Below are 26,321 nucleotides of genomic sequence, written 5' to 3'. Positions count from 1 at the left end.
GTGCTGAAAACGAAGTGTGTCCTTTCGTGAATTTTAAGAAATATTGGAAAGAAATGTCGACTGAAAAAAAGCGCGCGTCTTCCACAAATTGTCAAATCTACGAAGCAACAGCCAGCTCTACGTCTAAACTAAACACTAAGAAGCGCGCTTTCAGCAGCTTTTGTTTCGACGGCCTTGACAAGATACTGGTTAGACTGACAGTAACAACACCTCGTTTCCAATATTTTCCGAATGTGGTAATAACACGTATATACAATACATAGAATTAAGAATAGCTGATTTCATACCAATGGATATAGCAGAATAAATATAAAATGTTCACGAAAATATATTTAGACATATAAAATTTTTGATAAAGCACAATTATTATAAACTATTGTTATAGATTTTTTATAAAGAGACATAGGATATCACGCAAAGGACACGCCTTCACAAACACAATTTAACATCAAGATGATAACTCGTAGACATAAAATTTATACATTTTATAATGTATAAATTAATATCATTGTAATCTAAGTGTTGCTCAAATTAAGTACCAATTAAACGATTATTTTCTTGCTATCTATCCAAAACATTCGGTACCAATCGATAATACTTTTCATTTTCTCAAAATGCAAATTTTAAACTCGTAGAAAAGTGCATAGAATGCACGGTATAATTATCTTATATTATATTATATATATTAAGTTATATCTTATCACCCTATATTATGAAATATATATTTTATAAAAACATTTTGTAAGGCACAAGTTATCATCACAACATTTGAGCGAAAAAAAAAGAAAAAACAAATAACGTAAATGCAATATAAATCCTCAAAATTAATAATTTCAATGGTAACATTTGCGAAGTAAGATGCAATCATGAGATCATAATCGTCGGAACATTCAGTAGAACGTCGTAATGAAAAATAAATTAAAATAAATTAAAATAAAGAGGTACATATCTCAGATTGCAAAAGTTTGGTCAAAACTTTATTCTACGGAAAAGAGAAAAGGGAGAGGAATATATATTCGAATAGAAAATAAAAGACTAATGTTAACAAACATGTTACAGAAATGTCTGAGCAAAACTCTAAAATTTCTCTTTAAAGATCATTATTGTTGCATCTCAAAGTCAAGACAAATTAGAAATGCGATTTTCTTATCTGAAAGCAATGCAACGCATATAGTTTGTACAAAATTTTCGTTCAAATACGTCTTCGAAATCAAGCTGTCGGATTATGAATGCTGTGTTATAAAAAAAACAATGCAATCTCTTTTTAGTAAATACTTATATAATCGTAAATCATAATCAAATAGAAAGCACACGGTCAAAAAATATTAGTTCTTCAGAATTAAAGAAATCGCCAAGCTTTGACATTTTCATCTACGTCCAAAGTATCTAACGATTTTTTTATGGTGGATTATAATCGTCGCAAATCATATTGATTCTTTGATATTCCTCAAGAAAAAAAATAGTAATAGCGTTATTGACATGTCAGAATATAAATGGAAAATTCAAAAAAAAGAAATACGTGATAAGTACGTAATTTTCAAAATTTACTCAAAATAAAAATCTAATATGTATCTAAAATGGATTTTACAAATGTACTTATCACATATTATCTCTGAACTCTTCACAAATACTTGTATCAAAAATCTTTGGAATGTAACCTCATTATTAAGCTCTTTTTTATAATCTGAAAAGCAATAAGCTTTTCGTAAGATATTAAATATCTTATGTCTAAATTATTGTCTATTAAGACAATATTGTCTAATCGAGTTGATTAAACCTTTTAAGATTTCTCTCGCTTAAACGTATTATCTTTGGAAATTACATTTAATCCTAAAATCACGACATGTTGTAACACTTATTGTGCCCGCTAAATTGACTTAATCACGCAATTCCCGAAACTTTTTTTCGCTTTAAATCAAAATTTTTTTTTATCAGCACGGTTCTGTCGCATATAATATGAATTATGAATTGTGCATCATGATGCGAGATGAATTTTATTACGAAAAATGAGATAGATAGGATAAATTATATTATAAATAGAAAGAATGCGAGAAACCAACTGATAAAGTCAAATTTCGATCTCAATTTAAAATCAGTATTGTAGCGTATCCATGAGGATACGAGAGATCACGTCGAACGTTAGTATTTGTGTATACGAACAAATATTAAGAGAAATATTGTACACAATACTTAGAGATACAACATATCTCACGACGAACTTGTGTTAGACGTATCATAGGGTACAATAGGGTAGCCTCTAGGAGCAGTTGATACAGACAGATGCTCGAAACGTGCGTGCTTCTTTATTTCTTCCTATTGAAAATATCGTGTAGAAAATATTGTTACTTCAGATATTTATTAAAAGAGAGAGGAAATTACATCTTTCTAGACTTTTTCAAAAAATACTTGATAAGATTTATTGTTACAATTATAAAATAATTTGTTTATTCTCTATTATACATCTTGTGTATATATGGTGGGCGCATACTCGTGTATGAGTATGCTTTTTTTATTTCTCTCATTTACTGCAAAATAGACAACAATCGAAATAACATAATGTAACATCTTACCTACTTGTTGCGACGTTTTCCCGTGGAATTTCTCAAGAGTTTCAAGGCACTCGCTGTGGTCAAGGAGTTAGGATTGTAAGGACCCTTTGGACAGTATTTAACCGTGTGTGCATCATCACCGCATGCACCGCAGATCGGGCACGTGTAAGCCCTGTCGATTAAAAATTTGATTTTCAGAATTATAAGCTCGGAACAGATCCAGATTTAATCCGAATCTCCTGATTGTATCAATAGATTTTAAGTGCTACAATAACAACTGTGGTGCCTGCAGTCCACTTGACGTTTCGAAGAATTTGTAGCGTCGAGTGGACTGCAGCCAATGACTATCCATATTTTTATTAAACTCTACCTGAGAACTAAACAGAGTATGTATATCAAAAAATCTGACATTTCTTCAAGAATTTGATTAAAAGCACTATTAAGATAAAAAAAAGCACCTGAGAACTGGACACAAAACGCGTCCGTCAACATCCTTCAATAAATGTTCTCTATAATATGTTTCCTCTTCACCGTTATTTCTACAAAAGACGCATTCTGTCGGCAATGGCTTTTTATTCTTTTTTCGTCGAGGTGTAATTTGCTTTCCCATGTCGGTGTCCAAGTCTGGACAATATTCAAAATCACGACCGTTGTGTCGAAATTCTTCCATCACTTCTTCGACTGCAATAAGAATGAAGCGGATCATTAGATATATTTGAACATACAGTATAATGCAAAAAAATTGTTACATTAATATTAAGACTTTCTAATAAATAATAAAGATTTATTGAAGTTCAGTTCAATATATAGTGTGTAAAATATTCATTACATTTATTCCCATTTCATTACTTATTTAATCTTATTTTATATTTATTCCTACAAAGAATCCGCTTTAAATATGTCAAGTAATTTTGTATAAGTAATTGTATAATTTGTTTTTCAAATTTAATATATTAAAAGTGGGCATTTTACATCAAACATTGAACAGATCTTCATGTCAAAAATCATCGTTCTTGATGATTGCGACATTAAATCAAGAGTGAGTTTTTAAAATTAAATTTGGTAGACAGCGAAACAGCCTGTATAAAAAAAAGGAAAGTACACAAACGTCTTATCTTTTCCGTTGCTTCGGAATCGCAGTCGTGAGTCGTCTTTAGGTGCACATAGAAGAGAATGTAATTCAATACGCCGCGATTTGTAAACACGCACGGCCGTTTGTCGGGCTGAACGACTGTAAGTGTTTACTGAACGCGATATTCGTCGAGAGTCATCGTTATCGTCATCGTGATCGAAAATTGGTACCGAGAAATAAACACACCCTTGCAGCAAGCTGAAAGTTTTTGTTTCCTCGTCGATAAAATATACTATTTATCAGTGCTGACGGCGACAGTCGATCGCGTTCATAAAGGATCGGTCGGAATGAAGAAAGATGCACGTATACTAAACGCGAACAAATTACGGATAAAATACAAGTGGGACGATCAAAATATGACTCTTCTCACAGTTGAGTGATCGAAGAATGTACTTTTCGTTGACATATTAAAAAAATAAAATCAAGGAAAATCATATTGCGTCAAATAATTTCAGTGAAATGTATATAATAAAAAATAAGATTTAGAAAAAATATTCTTTTCTTATCTTTTTTAACTATGTCATAATATAATTTTTCTGAATTTCTTTCTAATTTATCATGCTAATGTAACATTTTTTTCCACGCATGTTTCTCATAATTGCTCACTCGAATCGCTATAAAAGACAAAGTGTATGAGATGAAAAATATTCTAATCAGTGATAATTAAAAAACAATTTATTATTTACATATCTAATCAAATTCTTTAATTTTACATGATGTACTCAAAACATGATGTAACTGTCACATTCAAAAATCTGCGAAAGATCTAGAAAATTTCCGATTTTGTCATATACATTTCTTTTTTATTCATTTTATGTTTCCTGACAGAGATCCGTTTTCTCTTTTTGTGGCAACTTTAACAAAGCTTTTAAAATGGTTCCAAATGGTTGCTTTATAGTCACTTGTTAATGACAGTGGCAGTTTAACTACCTAAGATTTACTTTCTACATTTCAAAAGAATATTGAACTGTGATTTATAAAGAAACCGTAGATAAAAATAAAGCTATCGTAGTTACATATGTATTGTATCTGCATAGCATAATATAAATTTTTAAGATATTTTTTAATATTCTATTTTTGGAAAATCTTTAATCGTCTTTTACATATTTTAAAACTTTCTAACAATTCAAGATTTCGCCCTCATACTTTCTACATTTAAATTGAGTTATATATTTATTTGAGGCTTGAGTAAAAGAACAACAGATCGAAAATATAGTATAATTAAAAGACCAAATCGCGTTAATGCAAAAGTATGAAAGATAAAACGAAAGATTTAAGGAATGAAAGATTTGTATAATGTAAAAACTGATGTTGTAAAACGTTTTCTTTCCTTTATACAATACTTTTTAATTTTTATATCAATATGTATAGGTACACTTTTTCACAATATTTCTCTTTTTCAAAGATCATAACTATAAAAATAATTAAAATTTACTAGCTTTTAAAAGATATTTTCCTTTTTTGTTTAGGTTTTAATTCCAAACAGTCTAAAATATGATAGATTTCCCACTATTCGAACGGCCCATTATAACAAGATCAAATAATAGAGTTATAAATCAGGCAACACTACAAATGACTAGTGATTAGGCAAATCATGATTACCAATAATTACGACAAAAACGATTATCAAATCAAATTAGTTGAACTCAAACGTTATTCATGAGATAGTAAATAATCACTTCATAAACAGTACAGATCTTCACTAGCCATACAAATAGTTATTACAACATACCATTTGGCTGCGGCCTTCTGTTGAGAGTGAGATCGAACAGCCGCTTGATCTCATCTTCCAGGCTGGGATTGAACGGGAATAACGAGCAGCGATCTTGCAGCATTGGTAACATGCCGCACATAATCGTCCATGTGCTACGATATCGTAGCTAATTTTTACACGTGAGTTTCGAGAAACACTGGCGCACGTCACGCAGTCACGACGAATCGTGCACACCGACCGAACTTGGCAACTTTCGCCGCACGACTGACGGGACGACTGTACTTGGCTGAAGGATGTGCGTTGTCGAAGGTTCTTTGCAGGACCGATGCTGCCATTTAAAGCGCCCTTGTACAAACATTCGGTTAACATTTCTCAAACGAAAATTTTTGAAAGATAAAAAAAAATGACGTTTTGAAATCAAGAATATAATAAAATGTCACAGAAATTTTGACGTATAATTTAAAGTTTTAATAATTAATAACGGAATAATTAAATGTTGATTTACGTCTAATTATTAAAGAAAAGTCAGAGTTAATTAAATGAATTAATATTATATATAACATGCATCAATAAAACATGCATGAGCAACAAAAATATTTTTTATTTGTACATTTATTTATTTATACAATCTATTATAAATTACTACATAAAAATATGATTATCATAGCAATTTTTCAATTCAATTAAAAGAGCTAATTTTAATAAATTTTCTTCTTATATATTTAAGCATTTCTATGTCTTTTAAAATTTATAATTGGCATTTTATTTATATATCAGTATTTTTTATATTTGTAATTAATGGTCCTCTTCATTTGGCGCCCTTGTGCGGTACAACGTTCGTGTGACAACCCTGGTTCACTGGTCCGAGAGAGCCTATTAAGAAAAGAGAGAAAGATGCTACTGTCGCAGCTAATGCTCAAGTATCGGCAAGTGTCGGCACGTATGATAGAAAATCTGAAGGCGAAAGAAAAAAAAACACACAAAGGCGTTTACCGCGCAGTTTCAAGCGATGCCGCCTGTTTGCCGTGTTTACGCAACTTCATCGCCTGCAGTAGGGGGATTTCGGAAGTTTGTTAGTTCTTGGAAAAGATCGACGACTATATCAGGTTAGTTTTTTGTCGTTAATGATGCGGTAAATATGGCGATTGATCATAGGTACATTTTTGCGATGAAAGAAAAGGCGCGAAATTACCGCAATTCTCGGTTTCATTTTCGTGAAACTTTTCCTGTGCGATTGAAAATACAATTTTAATCATATTGCATCAATTAACACATTCAGCAATATCGATATATCATTATAAAATTTCTTTGATTTGAAAAAATTATAAAGGAAAGAAACTAAAATCAAACGAGTACAGATGGCAAAGTTTTATCTGCAAAGTCGTACAGTTCCCAATTTCTATTGAAAAGAAACAGGAAGGATCAGAGATTGAAAAGAATCAGATGATTTCACTAATCTTCATCTTTATTATTACTGTGTAAATATGTAGGCACTGAACAAATAATGTTTCATAATTTGTTTACAAACATTTACATTTACTGATCTTCATCTTTTGTTCAATCAATGAATATTCTCCGCGAGAGCAGCTTCAACTGGCGTTCCGTCAATCAAGGCTACCTTATACGTGTGTACGTGTGTATGCGCCGCGTATAACACCCGAGCTTTAATAATCCTTAAAATATACCGGTTGTCGTCTTTGCAGCATTGTATGCGCTCGACTCCAATTTCTAATTTCCGACCTCAATAATTATTTCATCAATACACACATATGTACACACAAACACACCACACACGCGCGTGTGTGTATGCATGTATACATATGTATGTATTCTTTTATATATGTGTGTGCATATGTGTATGTATATATATATATATACATGCATACACACACATATATATATACTTCATTTTTATATATGTATATTTTAATCTCTATCTGCTAAATATATTGTTCTTCTAAATCTAAAAATTACCACGATTATTAAAGGTAAATATATATTATATGTATATATATATATATATATACATACATATATATATATATATATACATATACACATATATAAATATTATACGTGAGAGAAATTATTCGGAGAAATTAAAATTAATAGTAATCATGATGATGTGTCAAATATATAATGTCGTGTAGGAAGATAGGGAGGAAAGGAGCAAGGAAAGGAAAAGGATAGAACAGGGAAGAGAAAGTACTAAAAAGTAAAAACGCAAATCCTAACTTTGGCTAAGAGATTGATATTTCGCATTTTAAGAGCGCAACTTCCGCTTTTCTTTTTCTCGATCCACGATATTCGCTGTCGCGCTCTTCAATTTCGTTATGTTGGACTAAGTGAAGAGATAATTGGTACAAAGTCTTTTGAGAGATAAACGAGCTCGAGAAGATGCGTGTGTATATATTTGTCTTTGCGAATACTGTGCGCCAACGCGCACGCATGTATCGTGTGTGTGTGTGTGTGTGTGTACAATCATTCATCGGTGAAAGAATGTAACTTTACATAGGCTCAGAGTTGTTCGAAATATTATCGGCTAATCGCTTTCCAGCCTTTTCCGTGTCTCAGGTATAAAACTAAAGGGAGTGGCCGGTAAAGCCATCTTGTAAAACTATATTTTTTTCATATATTTTGCTCTTTCTCTCTATTGCGCTCAAGTGTGTATGTGTTTACTAGAAACGTTCTTTACATAGCAGGCAGGTCGACAGATTGGACTGTTCGTGCGTGTTATACATGAGACACTCCGTAATCGGGCGTATTTATCCAACGCGAAATACGTGAATATGTTGACGTAACGTCATTATCACCGATGATAATGATGATGACGACGATGATTAATGCGCACGTGGGTGTCGTTGATGAATTTTTTTTCTCTTGCATTAATTTAACGATCATTCGTAAATCGTCGATGTCGCGGTGGTCCGTTTTGGAATAGCTACAATAATTATTATAAATATATTTATATATGTATATTTATATATATATATATTTATATATGTATATAATAGGTCCATGCGTTCTTTTTCTCCTTTATGCGCGTGTAATGCAATGTGTATGACAGTGAAGAGCGTGTATACTAGGAATGTACATAGTGTACGTAGAGATATTAATTAGGTTGTGTATAAAACGATGATACATACTATTACTCGTTTATATCAAACGACACATAATTATGATATCGATTTTTTTAGTCTCATGGTACAGCGGCCGCGCGCGTTCGGTAACACGCGGCGCGTCGTTCGCCAAATAGGCTAATAGTCTTGTCCTGTCTTTTCGCACAACATAATCGCGTGTCATGCATCCACATTGCTGACTCGCTCGCTCTTTCTCTTTCTCTCTCTCTCTTTCGCTCTCTCTCTCTCTCTCTCTCTCTCTCTCTCTCTCTCTCTCTCTTTCGCCCCTTTCGCGAAAAAACAATGACCGTCACACTTGATACGTGTGGTTACGATACACGAACCTTCTCCAAATGAATGGCCATCAGTCTTTGAGCACAAGATTTGGCATAACACGCGCATTTTAACTATCATTCCGTGACATGCTTATATCTCCAATTCGAGAGCCGAGAAACCAATATACATTTTGTACTTGAATAAAAAACTCGCCGGCGCTTGTTAAAAGAAATTTGTATATATTTCAGATAAAAATATAGAGAGGAAAAAGTATACATATAAATAAGATCATCGCATGTACATATAAATTCCATTGGAATTTCGTGGATCTTGTATAACAAACTTAAAAGTCTAATTAATAGCGTGTAACAATAATAATATAAAAATTATATACTAATAATAATAAAATAAAATTAAAATGTTCGCAATATATAAGATTTGAAATTATTTCTCGTTTGTTCCATGGCTTTTAACGCTGATTTCTTCTCAAAAACGTGACCATCCATTCGGGTACAATTTAGTATATTGATCATTATTATTAAATATTAATACTTCTAGTCGTATACTCTTGCTAGAGTAAAAGTGGTCTCGCGCGTCTCAGATACAAACATACGTAGACGCCATAGGCAAATACAGTGTGTATCAGCGCATGTATTTTTTGCTTTCTTGATATGCGATAGATACTAACCTAACGAAACTTGTCCTTATATTTCTCATTTGGTATGTCTTAGTCTTATTTTATTTAAGAAAAAGGAAAGAAAAAAAAAACATAGAAGAGAAAAAGGAAGTTTACTCTACGCTTTACTTAATACGAAGTTTCGATGTAAAGACATTAATAAGTCTGACAAAAGTATTAAATTAAACGGTGACAATGAACAGATCTTTCTTTCTCTTGCCATTTCAAGAAATACAAATAAAATTATTGTAAACGTGCGATGTTACTGCGTATAAAATTATATACTTATATACGATAAAAATAATCGGTCCGGAGCACTCGTAAAGTAATCGAAAGCCTTCGCTCTTCCAATGTCCAATGGCAAAATGATGCTTCCTTAAATATACAAAGTGAGTAGACTAAAAAAGAGTACTTTATTTGTCGGAATAAGTCTTTAACGCGTTCGCTGGAAATACTTTCTCTCGCAAGATTCACACGTACAATTGTGTGTATGTATGTTTGTGTGTATCTCGTGTCTCTCTGAGTGCGCCTTACACTTAATCGAGAATCTCTCTTATCTCATCACACTTCTTTTTTTTAGGTCCACTATTTCCAACGTCGGTTAACTTTAACCGACGGTTCCCAACTTGTTAGCAGAATTGCCAATATGAATTCTTTGATGTCGACATTTCTCTATTCATACAAATATTTTTATATTTCATTATTCGTATGAATAAAAACATCAAAGAATTCATATTGGCAATTCTGCTAACAAGTTGGAACCGTCGGTTAAAATTAACCAACGGTTGGAAATAGTGGACCTTATTTTTTTTTTTTTTTTTGTTTTTCCCTCGTTTATCTTAGTAGTCAGTCGACTTCGGGGTCCGTTTAGAAAGAGAGAGGTACATACACTCCCGCATTCGTGTACAAAGAATGCACGTCCCGATTCTTTGTTCTATTATACATCATACATCATTATATTTACACACCTTACAATATATAATCGTATTCTTGTTTTTTTTTTTTTTTTATATTCGCCATGTACGTTCCGATGACGAAAAAAACGTCATGTCTTTCGTCACGTAATCTTCATACAAATTATTCCGCTCGTTTGGATTACTTTACAAGTACCCTCCGCGATAATACACCTCGTCTCCAATTCAACTGCAAGTCTTATATCATCGAAAAATATCTCGGAGATACCTCTACTATACTATTAATTCTTACTTAATTTTACCTCAGCGAACAGGAATACTCATTTCCAGTCAATGTCTCATGGAGTATGATTATTGTGTGTGTGTGTGTGTTTTTTTATGTGTGTTGTGTGTGTGGTGTGATGTAGTGTAGTATGGTGTGGTATGTGGGTGTATGTTTGTGTGTGTCGCGCGCAGCAACTTAGGGAAAGAGTTCCCATTTGTTTATTTCACTTAACGTAAACACCGCGCTTATGAAAGCTTACGATGAAAATAAACTAAACGGAATAGCGAGTTACATAAATAAGGGGAACGAGTAGTAGCGTAGCAGCATTATCGTAACTATTGGCGATTACGGATAATACTGCTACCCGCATCGATGTCGGTTCCTTTGCTTCTTACAAATAATGATTTCTCTAATAATTGCACAAAATAAAATAAGTTCCTTCATGACAGTTCTTTTTCTTTAAAATAGTACTTAGACACTTCGTGCCAAATAATATTAATTTTTACGCACATTTTACTATTGCACAATTTACTATCTTTTGATTTTAAACCATCCTCTAAATCGATTGGTGATTATCATTCAAATAAAAGTTACTAAAATGTTCTCATTTAAAAAGAGAAGAATGTACTTACAAAATATAATAAACTTTGTTTCTCTAAAACGTTACTACGTGCAACGTGCAACGTGTTACAATTTAATATAAGACAAAATAGAATTATATTTACTACACGCACAGACAGACAATTCTAATATTTAATTCCGAATTCTTAAAAAAAAAGACAGTCGCCACGACTTTTCCGAATTTTCACGTGCAAAAGCGTCTTTCCCTTATCGCGCCTGGCCTTCTTAGACTCGAACTTAACCGTTCTAGATGACGTTCTGCAAAAGATAACGTATAGTACGTAAGTAATATGTAAATAAATTTCATCGGCGAATCGATAACACTGTTAGAGAGTAGCCGATATTCCAATGTTAAGGCTTCCATTCGCGAATATACATTTAAATCACAAACGATTTACTATTGGGCACTGTGCGCCTGAAGAAGTGATGATTCTCTCTCGTTCTCTAAATACTTTTTTAAATACAAATATCATGGCTGATTACATTATCTACAGACGTCATTTTCAGGAGAGTTAATTATTGCGTCCTTTCTCCACGTCGCGTATCGCACGAGTGGACGCTTTTTCCAATAGTACATACTTTATGATTTAAATTTTCGTGTTCGTACAATGAAAACTAACTGAAATACGAGCTCCTAACGAGATTCTACGACCGCACAAGGAACATATCGTTTGCTAGAATTTTTTCTCATCTCTCCATCTCCCACCCACCCACCCACCCACCCTCCCTCCCTCCCTCCCTCCCTCCCTCTCTCTCTCTCTTTCTTTCTCTCTCTCTCTCTCTCTCTCTCTTTCTCTCTTTCTCGTCTATGTGGTGTGTATTACTATGATGGATCTACTTGTGAATATATTGTCGCTCTTTACGTGCTATACCATACAGACACATGCGGCAGAAAATAGTCTAGGCATTTTTTGTTGCGATGATACATTCTACATCGTTATTCAAAAGGAACTTCGATTGAACTTTTTATTACACGTTTTTCCCTTTTGCTTCTTTGCTTTTTTTTCCTGACGAAGGCTAAGGTCGCGTACGCACGCTCGATACCGACGCGTGTTGATCAAATCGAGCCCATCCTGAAGTAAAAGCAGGAGGAGCTACGCACTGCTGAATGCTAACTCGTCGGAGGAGTAGATTTTGCAACGTTAATACCTTTTCATTAACACGTGAAAAATACACGCGAGTCGCGGTGGCGTCCGCGGAAATCGCGGAATTCGGCTCAAAGGCACGACGAAGCGTACGCTTATTTTTTTCGATTTTTTTCCCTTTCGCGACGATTTGCGATACGCTTTGCGGTGGCACTTCTTTTTCGCTGAGTCTGAGTTTGTCTTCCCGCCTCGACGCAGCCACGACCCGCACAAATCGCGACGGATTATACTCAAGATTGTTTAAAGCTATTCTTTTCGGGCATCCTGTCTACTTCAAATGAAAATTTGTGAGAAAGCGAGTAAACACGTTTGAGTAGAAATTGCGCGGGCACTGTAGGTCGGATCTGTAGTTGGTGCTGCTCGGAGCTGCGTTGCGGGGATGATTCGCGGTAGGTGTCAAATATGGTCTGAATAGTTAGGGTTTGCTGTTGTCGTTGTTTAACGCCATCGGATCGGTGTGTTTTTGCTGTTGTTGCTGCTGTTGCTGCTGCTGTTGCTGCTGGCTGATTTCACTGACGGCACCGCCGCTCATCAGTTTCGCATTGTTGTTCTCTGTACTGGACATTTTCGCGTATTCACGTTTGCGCAACATGTTCTCCGTCTTGACGATTGTGATGTCCGGATTGTTCTCCAATACGGACGTGGCGGCCTTTGGCACTGTCGTCGGCACCTCGATGTAACCGCCACCCTCACGCTTGATCGACGTAGTAGTCGTCGTGGTTAGTGTTGCTGCTGTCCCCGCATTTGCGTTGATTTTCTGAAGGATGTCGTTTACGGATTCACTATTTTCCGTCGTGGTCTGCTCCGTCGTTGCATTGTTGCTGCCGTCGAGGCTGACGCTAGACGCCACGCTCAGATCGCCGGCCAACGAGATCCTGTCTGGACCTTGCAGCGTCGACAGATAAGTTGCGAGTGTGTGGACGGTGACATTGAGGAATTCGGCGGCTCGGAACAATGTTATCTCTTTCCGCCGTAATTTTGCCAGCACTTCAGCAGGACCAGGTTCAGACCAAAAATCTCTTACTCTGAAAGTTTAGATCTGCGTTACTATCGTGTGATCTTTTAACTGAAATTTTATTTCTTCTTTTGTATCAATTTTATTTTAGTTTATTTCATTTCCATATAGCTTTTGCTGATTTTGATGAAAAAGTTGTCTTATCATGAGAAACGTACAATGTTTCTGAAAGCAGGAGATTAACCAAAATGATTTCATCATATACATGCATTACCTGTATGGATGTTTAAGGCAACCATAACTATCGCGATATCTGCCATAGAGAGTGCCGTAGGAAACGCCGAGAATTTCAGCGGCAGTCTTCATCTCCAGTTCTTTGCTCTTGATGGCGTCCATAACACGTCGCGTGAACGGTTCTTCCCAAAATTCCTGTCGACGCCCCGTCGTCAAATAATCGTTCATCTTTACCACGTCCCGGAATTGCTCGGGAATCGCTGGATTTGTAGCATTGGAGATTGACGGAGTGCTAGGTGCTTTAAGAACAAAATATTCGGGAAACATTAATTCGTCTTTATCAGGTTGAATATTGATGTTCGTTTCTAAAAAGGTTGAAAATTTTGACTGTTCGCGTAACATTCAGAATATATCTTATTAAACATTCCAATAGTAGAATTTATCTTCCGAATAAAAACTATCACAGTCTGATGCATCAGCAATTCAAGGTTCTTTAAAAATAAAAATTCCTTAAATGAAAAGAGGTCGATCTAATCCATCGATCGGCAATGTGTTAATAATAATTAATATTAATAATAATAATAATTAATAATGTAATTAAATTACAGTTAATAATAATTAAATTATAGTAGTTGATAGTAGTGGATAGATAAATTATACAATAATAATATTAAAGTAATTACAAAAATGAAAAGTGAGTATAGTTATAATAGAAATAATTTGTACCTTTCTTTTCCTGGTCAGACGTACTATCATCCTTGGACATGTAGGACAGCTAAAAAAAGCACAAAAAGCATAATCAGAGTCGTTGAATAGAATATTCGTGCGAGAATAGTTTAATTTGACTAGTAATAGGAGAAAGTAGAACGGACTTCTCTTAATGGTCGCACGACTTAATTACGCACGCGTCCGTGCAAATAAAGAAGAAAGAAGAATCGTACTCTAACAATAATTGGCCTTACCACCGGCAGTGGTGTTTCGTTATTCTCGTTCATCATCATGTCATCATCCCAACTCTCGTGGTCGCCGCCTTCGCTTAACATTTCCTCCTGGAAAAGGGTTCGATGTGACATATTAGAGTCGTGCGTGGGCTATCCCTGCGTATGTTTAATACCCGCCGTCGTGAGTCTAATAAAATTGTCGAATTTCTACGTTCTACTTTACATTCATCAACTCTATATTCATCTATTTTAAGCAATTCGTACGCGTAAGGTTCGATGTCGCAACAAAATGATATTGTAGTACAGGTCTGTCTTTTTTTTTTTTCTTTTTGTATTTTGCCGTTCTCTAGTATTCACATGTATGTACATTTAATACTGTTTTAGCATCAAAGCACAAGTACCTCGAAACTTGTAGTTTTGAAAGATTTTGAACAGCGAGACGACTTTGGGCTTTCGACTTTGGAGTTTAGATTCTTATTTCGAATTGTATAACGCACAATGGTTTTTTATGAATTAAAACAAATCACTATAAATAATCATGTATCGCAATGTAAAAATAAGTTACCGAAATATTTTCTTGCCGTTTCAATTTCATGAATCAACATTTCGTCGATAGAATGTTCTTTTTTCGAGAACGAAAAAGTTAGTTAAAATGCAGTGGTGAAAGTATAAAAAGCATAAAAAGTATTCGAAAAGGAATTACAGTAATGATATAAAATATTGCAATATTTATATTGCACTGTGATATAAAATTTTTATAATTATAATATTAATTTTAATAATTTCTTAAGTGAATGGATTTTTACAAAATGCACTATAGTACAATACAGTGCAACTTCAAATTAATATACATTAAAAGGCATCTCGAGCCATCGCTGATTGTTAGTGCGAAAATTATGAAAGTTTTCATATAGAAACTTAATTCGTCTGCTAAAATGTACACTGATCTCGGATTCGAGATACTAAAGTGTACGAAAATTACATACATCGATTCTCATTTTCGAGAATCTGAAGTGCAACTTTATCGGTTTTTATACATCGTCCCACTTAGCCCGTGATATTAATAAAAAATTTGAGAAGCTTTTCGTACATTTCCGGTGATGCATGTGATCTTTGGCGTAAATACATCGTGTGCCGAGGGTGGATCGTCCAGAGGTGGACGACCTCTGCGCCTCTGTTTCGGAAGTGGCGGCTCTTCAGCTTCACCTTCCCGCAAGACCGTTTCGACACCGGGAGTCGCAGCACCGGGACTGTGACCGGTGTTGTTCAGGTCATTTTGCGTGGAATCGCTGCGCCAGCTCACCTCGGCTAGACCCTTGATGTGTAAATCCTCTGCGGTTTTCAGTAACGATGATAGCCTCGTCTACAAAACAAAACGAACGAATGTAATCGCTCGTTCCTAATGTTTTGTTACTTAGTTTTGTAATTAAGCTCATTCTTACATTTTTTTTATTGTGTGTGCGAATAAAAAGGAGAAAGAGCGGGATTAAAATTAAAAATTTCTACAATCTTAAAAAAGCAATAAATACACAAACTCATTAAACACGTAAATTGGTGAGAAAAACTTTTGAAATATTATTGCTTATTTAAAAATTTGCAGAATGATATATTTATAAACTCCTAAATGAAGGTGTATCATTGTAATGTTAGAGCTAAACATCGGAATATTAAAATCTTAATTGCTAAAGACGTTTTTCAGCTGTAAGCGGTGAGCTATGAATTACAGTAAGTAAACAAGATAAAACATAAAAATGATAATTACTGTCATTAATATTAATGATGTTAATAAAAAATCTGGCAATGAAGGATAAGAATAAGTGCTTCTTTATGAGGGAGAGACGGAAAGTTGAAACGGAAGTGAGTCAGTAAGCGAGTTTTTTTTATTCGGAAACTGATTTTCCCTCTAACATACTTATTTATCGTAATTGTATTCTTAGTACATTAAATAATTGTTTTAGAATATTTTATGCAAATATAAGTTAAGAATCTTGAAACACTTTGCAGAAGCTTTCGCAGAAAGCTTTTATATCTTCATCAATGATATTGATAAATCATTAATTACAAAGTTTTAATATATTTGGGCCTAATATTTTTTTAGATATTGGTTTTAGATATTAGAAAGGTTAAAATAAACTTTCAAGTCCCTTCGGATTCTTCCGCGATAAGAAAGAAAAATACTCCTACGTGTTTTCCTGTATAGGAACCTTTATAGGTTCCTGTATAGGAACCGAGAAATTCACATAACAAATCGGAGCTTATACGAGCACGTATCAGGGTTGCAACAACCGAGTCCAATTATTATTTGCTAATTTTCACCGGCGGCAATGGTGCATGCTCGCCACGGCGCGACCGAATGCTAAATAATATGGGAACTTTCTACAAACGGCTTTCTATCGGCTACGGCTGGAATTGGAAAAATACCTATGTGGGTCGCCGTCGCTATACTGCGGAATAATGTATTTCAGAAATATCGCCGCTTTCGTTTCTTGCTTGCGCAGGCGGGGGAACGTAAAAGAAAAGGGATTGCAAGGGGGGAAAAAAAAAAAAAGAGTGGCGTGGCCTGCGTGACGCAAAAGTCCGATCTGCGAAGACCTTCGTCTCTCTATTTCCTATCGCACGGAGAGCTTAAATCGCCGTCGTCGATCTCCAATCCGGGATCGAGCCCCGCATTTTCACCCGGCGATTTTTCGCGAGCCCGATTGGACCTGCGCGACACAAAACATGCCGGAGAAAGCTTGCACGCCTTCGACTATCTCATCACGACTAGAAATCAGGAAGAATTCGCTCTCCTCAGGAGCAGATATGATTGAAGATTGTGTAAAGATCGCTTAAGCAGTTACTTGTCGAGAAATAAAAATGCAAAGAAACTGCAAAATACTGTGTAACATTATATTATCTGTAAACAGAATATTTGAGGTCGAACAATTAAGATACGTCAACAAAATTTCAAGACAAAATGTATTTAGAAAAAATTTGAAGGCCTATGAAATGTTGTATTTTCAAAATTGAGTGTTCTGAAAATTTGAAAAAAACCTCAAGAAATATATAAATTTTAAATACAATCTTCATAATTTGATTTTGTAAAGATACGAAATCGACTTCGAATTCATTAAAGTGGCGCGAGCATAACCGTATATATTCTTGTCGGTTTTTTAACTTGAGTTTTATTATGTCTTGAGTTTCATTATGTCTCCTTATTTTTTGTTGACTTTCTAGACTTTCTATAAGAATTTACCTCGATAGGTCGGTATTCCCAATACGTAGATTCGTATATATAGCGGTTTTGTCAACACATCTCGGCGCGTTCGGTTTTACGGTGGTATGAGTGAGAAATGTTAGTTTTTTTATAAGATAATAGACAGCGCGTAAAGTTGACCATAGAGCTGTCGCACGGCGCGGCAACTGTTATCCACGCGAAATTGTTGTTATTGGAAAAGTGCTGAAGAAGACGGGAAATTATTGTCTCGAGATTTTACTGCTTAACTTTATTTCACGGCGATGTGATAAAACGATCGCCACAAATAGCATCATCAATGAATATATTCACTTTGTACTTACACGAAAAACGAGAGATTGTCACTAACAATATTTGATTCGCGTTTTATGGATATCGCGAGTGTGTGCCTCACGATCGCCTCCCAAAAATCTCATAATTTTTCTAAGATTTGCTCGATCTGTTTTGAAATGCTATTCCTGCCATTTGCAATTTTTTTATTTCGTCAAATAGTTTAAGAAATATGATATCTTTGAAGTTTTTCTGTGAATTTCTTAAGCAGTTCACTCGAGGGTGTGATAGCGATACTAGGTGTAAAAGAAAATTATTTACAAGGTAACACTTACGTGATCGATGTTGATCTCTCCCTTATACATGAACTCAACGAGCACTTTGATGTCCGAGAATTTGACGTCACGCATGATGACGATGGGGTCTTTCTCCTCGTACTGCGATAGAATTGTGTCGAAATATGTGCTACACGCCGACAGTACAACCTGCGAACACACACACATCGGTACAATTGTTAATTATTTATGCAGCGATTTTATCTATGAGAACGCGAAAGGAGTAAATTATCATGTAAATAATGTTGTGACTTAAATGCCTACATGTGTTACGTAGCTGCGTGTTACATGTCGGACACATCGATAACGCATTAGTTAATTAACCCGCAAAGTTAAATTCGAGCCTGATGGAATGAACATATAAAATGTCAGAAAAACACTACGCTGTTATCTTCTCCCTAACGCTCTCATAATTATGCGTAACTATTTTATTCTATGCAGCAGTTAATGAAAAAGGCAGATGTTTTTCAATCTTTAAATAATTATGCCCCTTAATTTCCGAGCTCGACTTTACATTACGCTATCCAAGCTTAATCATAATAGGCGAGGATTTTTTGCCGCGTGTTACATAATGTAGAAAACGACATTTCGTAGGACTTTGAGTCACCGTACTATCATAATGTCGTAGGATTGAATTGCAGAGGTAACTCCGTAGCACAGCGCATAAATATCGCAATATTGTTTACTACTTAGAAAAGTCATTGTACAGATCCAATTTCAATGTTTGCTGATTAATCTGCATTAATTGACACTGGTCGCGACACTGAATCGGAATCACGAGCGATTTGTCGAATTTTCAATTAGCGCAGAGAAACATGTAATACTATCTGTTTTTTTTTTTTTTTTGCGGTTCGCAGTAAACACCACTTAGCTTCACGTTGCGTAACACGATCCAATTTATTCGCTGCGGCAAGTTAAGGACACGCGCGCCATTCCCGATCCGCATGACGACGGCGCGTCGATCATTATTAATTACCGGCGAAATGGAATTGTCCGGGAAGTCGCATTGACGTGCATATAACGAGCGCACGACTAGCGTAATGTATGGATCGAGCGCGCGTCACCGGATAAAATATGAATTCCTGCCTGCGCATTCAGAGGATTTTTGTCCAGGACCATCCCCGGACTCCGCCGACTCCTTTCAACGTAAATATCTGCCATGAAAGTCAATGAGGTCCCTCATCGTCGTTTAAGAATTTTCCTCCTCGGCATATCCCTTTATAACCCTTTCAAGGCGATCTTTTCTTCCGATGAAAATTTCCACAGAATTATACGACCTCTTTGATTGATGAATTTATACTGTCTCGATACTGGCGATATTAATGTTTGTTGTTTTCTTTGCAGTTTTTTTGGATTTTTCGTGTGGAGTGTATTGCCGTTTCAGAAAGTTTCCAAAAAGCCCTTGACGAAAATTTCTATTTGCACCTCGATCAATTTCTCATCTTACATACGTTCCTAGCAGTTGTGGATTTTATTTAGCAGGTGTTGCCACGTCACGCGACAGCCTTCGATTAATTGCATTTATATCCTCCTTTATATGCTAATTGGCCGATGTCGTCGTGCATATTGCCGTGTAACGCGGAACGGGAATAGGTAAATTGGTACGGGATCCTGCGCGCGCGAGCGAATGTCGTGGGAATTTCCGGACAGTTGCGTGAATTTCTTTCAACGCTCGCTAATGGCGTGCGTCGCCGTTAGAGAGGAAAAAATTTCAACGATGCGAAAATTTTTAAGTCGAGATGATATTCTCGATTATGCTATTTTGAAGAACATGTATTTAATCATTAGGGCAACATATATTCTCGTCCTTTGTCGTCATAAATTCAATTTTAAACGCAAAGAGTTCCTTCATTATTTTACCTTCGTAAAGCCTTTCCAGTTTAATAATGATCTTTTAATAAAAGTAGACACATACACAGTATGTCTGAAAAATAACGGGATTCATTTTTTTTAATTTTTTATGTAAACGTCATTAATTATCAGTAAATGACGTTTACATATAAAATTAAAAAAAAAAAGGTAAACCCGTTACTTTTCAGGCGTACAGTGCATTTTATTTAGTTTTCTATCTATAGGTCGTGGTTTCTTCTCATTTCAATAGTTTCTTTTTGACTTGTATTAACCCATGTCTTTTTTCCGTTTTTTGTTTTAATTTTATTTCCTCTCGTCTTATTATTTCTTCTTATTCGTCGCATGTATTTCTCTTTAATCGAGCGTTAGTAGTCTCCTACTAATTTTTTATACCTTTCATCATGAGCGAAAAAGCCGCAGAGGGGCCGCGAACAACGAGTGTCTGACACGACCCCGCCCAGTCAATAGTCCGAATATTTAATGTTAGAAGTTCCGTATTGATTTTCACGATTTTTACGTCTCCGCAAATAAGGCCGTAAAGACCGTCTCGCGAACGGGGGAGAGGGGAGGAAGAGAGAGAGAGAGACGCATAGACGCGTTACTTTTCAGTGCCAGCTATATAACGCTTTTTATTATGCCGGGGCGCTTTTATGGGGAAATACTGCGATGAAAAAAGAGGAAGACGTCGAGACGAGCGGGGGAGGAAGGAAAGGGCAGAAGAAGAAAGAAATTGCACTGCCCGGGTTTCATATCGAGTCATTACGATCCTCGGGCACTTTCACCCCTTCCCCCTCTCTCCATCACCGGCTTCCTCCCTCTCTCCTACCCCTCCCACCGTCCGCGACGTCTTCTGACATTAAACTTTTTATCGTGCATAACGGCGCTTCGTCTTTCGTCAGGAGTAAAAAAAAAAATATATAAATGGAAGAAACCGGCGGAGAGAGAACGACCGTATCTGCGGAAAAGGGGTGCTTCGTCAAATTTGTCGATCTCCCTCGTCGTCCGTCTCCCCACGGTCGTCCTCCACCTCCTCCGTCCCCGTTGCTTTTTTTTTTTTACAACGAACGCGAAAGCATGACAGGCGCGCGATCGATCCCAAGACACTTTACGGCAGCGAAACGCAGAATACCGACGGAAATTTACATTCGTAATGGTGCGCAATAAATATTTATTCGGCCGGACATTATTCCAGTTATTTATATGAATCGATATAGAGGCGTTTCGCAAGAGCGACGGAGGGGAGCGGTGGCGTAATGATGAATATTGCTCGCAGCGCAAATATCGGTACGAGGCAAATCGGTATTTCTGAAAATCACGCTAATACTTTAAAATTTTTATTTTTTTATTTTTTACAATTTTTACAATTAAACTATTTTCATACAAAAACAACGTTTTGGCATTTTGTAGCTGAAACCTTAGTATGTAAAGTACTTGCCGTAATTTTTTTTATTGAAGAAAAAACATATTTATATTATTCGATATTTTATCACATTAAAAAATAAAGAAGACTTTCATGTGCTTTAGGCTGTTTTTCAAAAAGTTTTTTATTTTTATAGTTTTGAAAACACGAAGAAAGGACCCATTGTTTTCTTCCTTAAAATAAGGTACCTTCAACACTCTGCGGCTTGATAAAAAAATTTTTCTTGCAAAATTTATGGCAAGTGCCAAGAAGTACAACATTTTACCTACAAAACACGTTTTTCAAATTTTTCTTACGATTTTTTTTTTTGCTAAATTACGCGACTTTAAAACCAACCGTACATTTTGTAAAAAATAACGTTTACCACTAGTATTAGCGTAGCGCAAAAAAATACAGGTTTAGTTCCAAAGTTACGTAACTCTCGGCCAAAAAAATCGTAGGAAAATTAAAAAAAAAAAAAAAAACGCATTTTGTAGATAAAATGTTGCTGCTTTCAGTACTTGTCAATGAATGAATTTTTTGAAAAAATTTTTTTCATAGAATTACAGAGTGTTGAAAGTAATTTTAAGAAACAAAACAATGCGTTCTTTTTTGAGCTCAGAACTGTAAAGATAAAAAATTTTCTAAAAAACGACATAAAACACGTAATAGTAACAAATTTAGAAAAATTTAGAAAATTAAAAAGCGTTGACGAGATAAGCGAAATACGATGCGTTATCAGGGTGGAAAATTCTATATGCTGAGATGGAAGAGTTCATATTGAAAATGGTATCGCTAAGTGTTTTAAAGAGAAATATTGATTTTGGATATTGATTTGGAGATGCTGAATCTAATACAGCTGAAAATAAAATAGATAATAGATAATATAACTTAGATGATAAAATATAAGTATTTGTTTTTCAATAAGATAAGACTACATCTCATCTTGCTATAAAATTAGTCCTATTTGAAATTTGAAATATTACACAAAGCTATCGAAAAGACCGTATTAAAGATTGGAATAATAATATCAATAATAAAATGTACATATTTAAAATTTGATGTCAACTTTTCGTGATGTAAAGTTATTTCGAGATTATCGTGAGATAGAGTAAAAATGTACTTTGTAGTATTTTATACGTATTAACTCTCATAAGATAAAATATGTAATATCATTGTAATTACTGATATTTATCGATACCGAGTATTAGATATTAACACTGCTCGCTATAAGTCGCGCTTCGATCGACCAGAAGAGCCGTAATTCATAATGTCTATAACGATAACGTCCCGGAGACATTTCACTCGCGCGGCGAAGTTCGTTATAAAAACGAGATTACTGGCCCCCGCCTACAGTTACGTGATTCGATCGATAGTTTAGGCGTTTCCCGTTTCTGCCGGATGAACGATGGTGCGAGTGGAAGGAAGGAAGAAAGAGAGAGAGACAGAGAAAGAGAGGAGAGAAAGACGGCGAACAACGAAGAGAGGAGGACGAAAGAAAAAGGGAAACCTTTTTTGTGTCTGACGCGCGAGTGAGGATCGAGACAAGAAACTTAACGAACCTGCTTTTTTTAAGGCGCCGATCCTTTCCAAAGCTCATCTCGGAGCTTTGTAAAAATCGTTTCGCGAGCGATTGTCTAGCCGCAATGAAAGTGTCACTCTATAGAGGATGTTCTGCTGCCTACAAACTGTTGCAAGTTGTAATTGATTCTTCCTTCGCAAAAATATCAGGATTATAAGCGAGTGAAAATAAAAAGCTTTTCAGAAATCAAGTTTCAAGAATGCAAACAAATAATAAAATCTCAAGTTGTGTGAATTTCAAAAGGATTTCTACTTTAACAGAACTTTGCCTTAACACTTACTTATGAAGGCAATTAATACTGGAAATCAGAAAGTTACTAAGAAAGATAGTTGAACATCAGATTTCCAAGAAAAAGCGTCTTAAAATTTAAAAAATCGAAGCTAAGTCAAAAAGTAAGGGGACATTTGAAGAATATTTCACCTCTTAAGAAAAAAAAAACTGGATTCTCCAGCCTACATATTATTACATTTGCATTTTGAGCTGTATTATATTACATAATTTTAAATAATATTATTTTATAATACATTATTATTAATTATTTATAATATATTCTTTATAATACATTATTATCAATGTACAATGTTCAAAACGTAGCCATTTACTTAGAATTTAATTACTCCATATATGTAGGCGCGATCTTTTGATCTTTGCATCAAGTGCCTCGGAGTATAGAGATTGTAATACGCGTTGACGTATAGTTAAAAATAATCGCCGACAGTAGGAGTTAAGGAAATTCAAAACCGATCCAAAAGATTCGAGCATTGAATGAGTATAACTGGAATGCTCAACGAAGACTAGATTCGCGACGTGATGACGGGAGAGAATTCAGATAAAGACATAGAAAGAAAGATCTCGCGTTCGTGTGCTCGTAAATCGGCTCGTACAGAAAAACGGTCTTACATAATTCTATAAATAATGTATACGTGCGATTTCCATTTCAGAAGCCGGTCGGTATCTTTCTTGCGAAAAGTTCATCGTACTACGTCACTAGTATGCAACGAAAAACAAAATTAAAATGAACGAATAGCGGTGACAGTCGTTCGACTTTTCTGGATAAGAAATAAAATTTCGCAAGAAATAGGATATTTATCATTGGGAAAAGTTTGCATAGCGAAAACACATTCGCTAAGATGAGAAAATTTTTAATCAAACAAGAAGATTGTATATATCTGCAATTTGAATTTCGAAATCCACCTTTTCTTTCTCAATTTTAAGCAACACACGATCGCTAACGGATGCCTGTACTTCCGCATGCATGAAATTACAGATCGATACGCGGTAACTCGTTTTAAGGAATTTTGGTAGGCTATGAAATTGCGTTTGCGTTTGCGGAAGGCCATTAGACGGAATTTTGAAATTCGATTTTCCGGAGAATTACATAATAACGTTGGTATGTCAAAATTTTTATCCTGGATATGAAACACGTTTTCCTACATTCTACGTTTCTCTTCCCTTTTATATTCTTATACCCGATAAATCGTATACCTGCAAACATTCTTCAACCCTCCTTCTTTGATTTGAACAACGAATATTTCGAAAACCAACCCAAAAATATGGTCGGCAAACTAACAGAATGGTTCGAAATGCAGGTCTAATATTTTACATTTCAACCATTGTTGAATAGATGAAGAATTGAAAGATGGAATGAAAAGAAAGAATTGCAGAAGAAAGAATAAAGACAAACGATAAATTAGTTCTGAATAAAGGCAATTTTCTTTGTATGCGCATGAATGTGACACACGTATGCGCGGATTATATATCTCTTTGTATCTTTTATGTTTTTTGTCGTTCAAATAATCTAAAAAATATCTTACAATTGTATCTTCATATTTTTGAAGTTAACTTTCATATAAGCTCGAAAGTTCATTACTTGTTTTTCTCAGCTAACGAATCGTTCCTTAGTTATGTAATTGAGATAGCGTCGTTAAAAATCTACGATAGCTAGTGCAAAGAAAATACATAATTTTTAATGATGTAGTACGTTTTATGATAAAAATATACAGATCAAAAAGATATAAAGATACAAATAAACAGTGCGTGTGCGGAATGGAAACAACTTTTTATCAAAAATTAAGTTACTACCGAGCTACCTTAATTCCTAAAAAAGACAAAAAATAATAATATAATACTTTTCTTTTCTCAGAACTTGAAGTTTTCGATATATGACCCATAACACTGTTAACAACAGGATTTTATTTGCACGTTCTTTTTGTTAAACCTATTTTGAGAGTTCCGTTTTAAATTTAACTTTATTAGAAACTGCATGACATATCAAGTCAGTAATATGACACAATCTGACACAATCTTTAATCGTTATTAGGTGCTTTAATATTAGTACAGGATAAATTTTTTTTGCGTATCTCCGTTCGTGATGGTGCAAGAAAATATCTTATCTGTCGCGTAAGTCACGCGCGAATTTTCTAATAATGCACACGGGTCTTGCAGTTTTGCCACGCGTCACGCTCGACGGATTTAACGAGTAAGAAAACGGCGCCGCTGTGCTTACGTCGAGTGTGTGTTTTACAGCGCACAAACCCCGAAGTGTCGGTAAATGTCCGTCCCGGTAGAGATATTAAATTGAGCATTATGTTACTTCACAGATTTCAATGATTTTTTTTTTTTATACTTATCCATTCATTCGGAATACGCGCTCATATTTCTCAATTTATTCGAAACTTCGAGTTTTTGGGACTCGCACAACACTCTATATTTCCAAGTTACTTAGGCTGTGCTCTACTTGACGCTACAAATGCTTCGAAATGTTCTTTCTCTCCTTCTCTCTTCATTAAAAGGAAGAAGAAAAAGAACATTTCGAAGGATTTGTAGTGTCAAGCGGACCGCAGCCTTATTTTCAAACTTTTTTTTTATCTGCTTACCCTGAATTTCGCATCGGTGATATCGCGGCGCACACGTGTCGCGTAGTGCGAGCTTTGATGTTAGACGAGTGCAAGTGGGACAAGTGCATAGACGCAGTAAGTATAGACTGTATTCCCTCTAAACGGTGGACGATCCAAAATTAGAAAGAGAGCGCAAAGTAAAATAGTATCGCTGTCTCTTTTTAACGCAAATGGGAAGGAGTAACATATGGGCTTCTTATTTCCAAAAGTG

General features: G+C 35.2%; 2 protein-coding genes across 10 annotated transcripts in view; both read right to left on the bottom strand.

Annotated features, from left to right (window-relative positions):
* Nucleotides 1-1,433: 1,433 nt before the first annotated feature.
* nanos lies at nt 1,434-5,686 on the bottom strand. Of its 2 annotated transcripts, none has more exons than XM_012365078.2 (4): nt 5,414-5,686; nt 3,008-3,230; nt 2,575-2,721; nt 1,434-2,313 (listed from the first exon to the last, which is right to left on the bottom strand). In XM_012365078.2, exons 1-4 carry the CDS (start codon nt 5,532-5,534, stop codon nt 2,304-2,306), a joined length of 501 nt encoding a protein of 166 aa, XP_012220501.1. In that variant the 5' UTR covers nt 5,535-5,686; the 3' UTR covers nt 1,434-2,303. The 2 variants fall into 2 exon arrangements, with proteins under 2 accessions (XP_012220501.1, XP_012220502.1); XM_012365079.2 differs by having other exon boundaries at nt 2,571-2,721; nt 5,414-5,685.
* Nucleotides 5,687-6,839: 1,153 nt separating this feature from the next.
* LOC105671131 (broad-complex core protein isoforms 1/2/3/4/5) overlaps nt 6,840-26,321 on the bottom strand; it is a 111,403-nt gene continuing 91,921 nt past the window's right edge. For all 8 annotated transcript variants that reach the window (XM_067352907.1, XM_067352905.1, XM_067352908.1 and 5 more), the window contains 6 exons: nt 18,382-18,531; nt 15,632-15,904; nt 14,563-14,649; nt 14,327-14,375; nt 13,641-13,899; nt 6,840-13,436 (listed from right to left, as the gene is read on the bottom strand). In XM_067352907.1, coding sequence (XP_067209008.1) covers nt 12,827-13,436; nt 13,641-13,899; nt 14,327-14,375; nt 14,563-14,649; nt 15,632-15,904; nt 18,382-18,531 — 1,428 coding nt within the window. In that variant the 3' untranslated portion in view covers nt 6,840-12,826. The remainder of the gene's footprint in view (nt 13,437-13,640; nt 13,900-14,326; nt 14,376-14,562; nt 14,650-15,631; nt 15,905-18,381; nt 18,532-26,321) is intronic.

The sequence above is a fragment of the Linepithema humile genome, chromosome 4 (assembly GCF_040581485.1).
Source record: "Linepithema humile isolate Giens D197 chromosome 4, Lhum_UNIL_v1.0, whole genome shotgun sequence".
NCBI classification, from domain to species: domain Eukaryota; kingdom Metazoa; phylum Arthropoda; class Insecta; order Hymenoptera; family Formicidae; genus Linepithema; species Linepithema humile.
The sequence above is the reverse complement of the archived record's forward strand: the minus strand, read 5'-3'. Positions and strand labels throughout refer to the sequence as shown.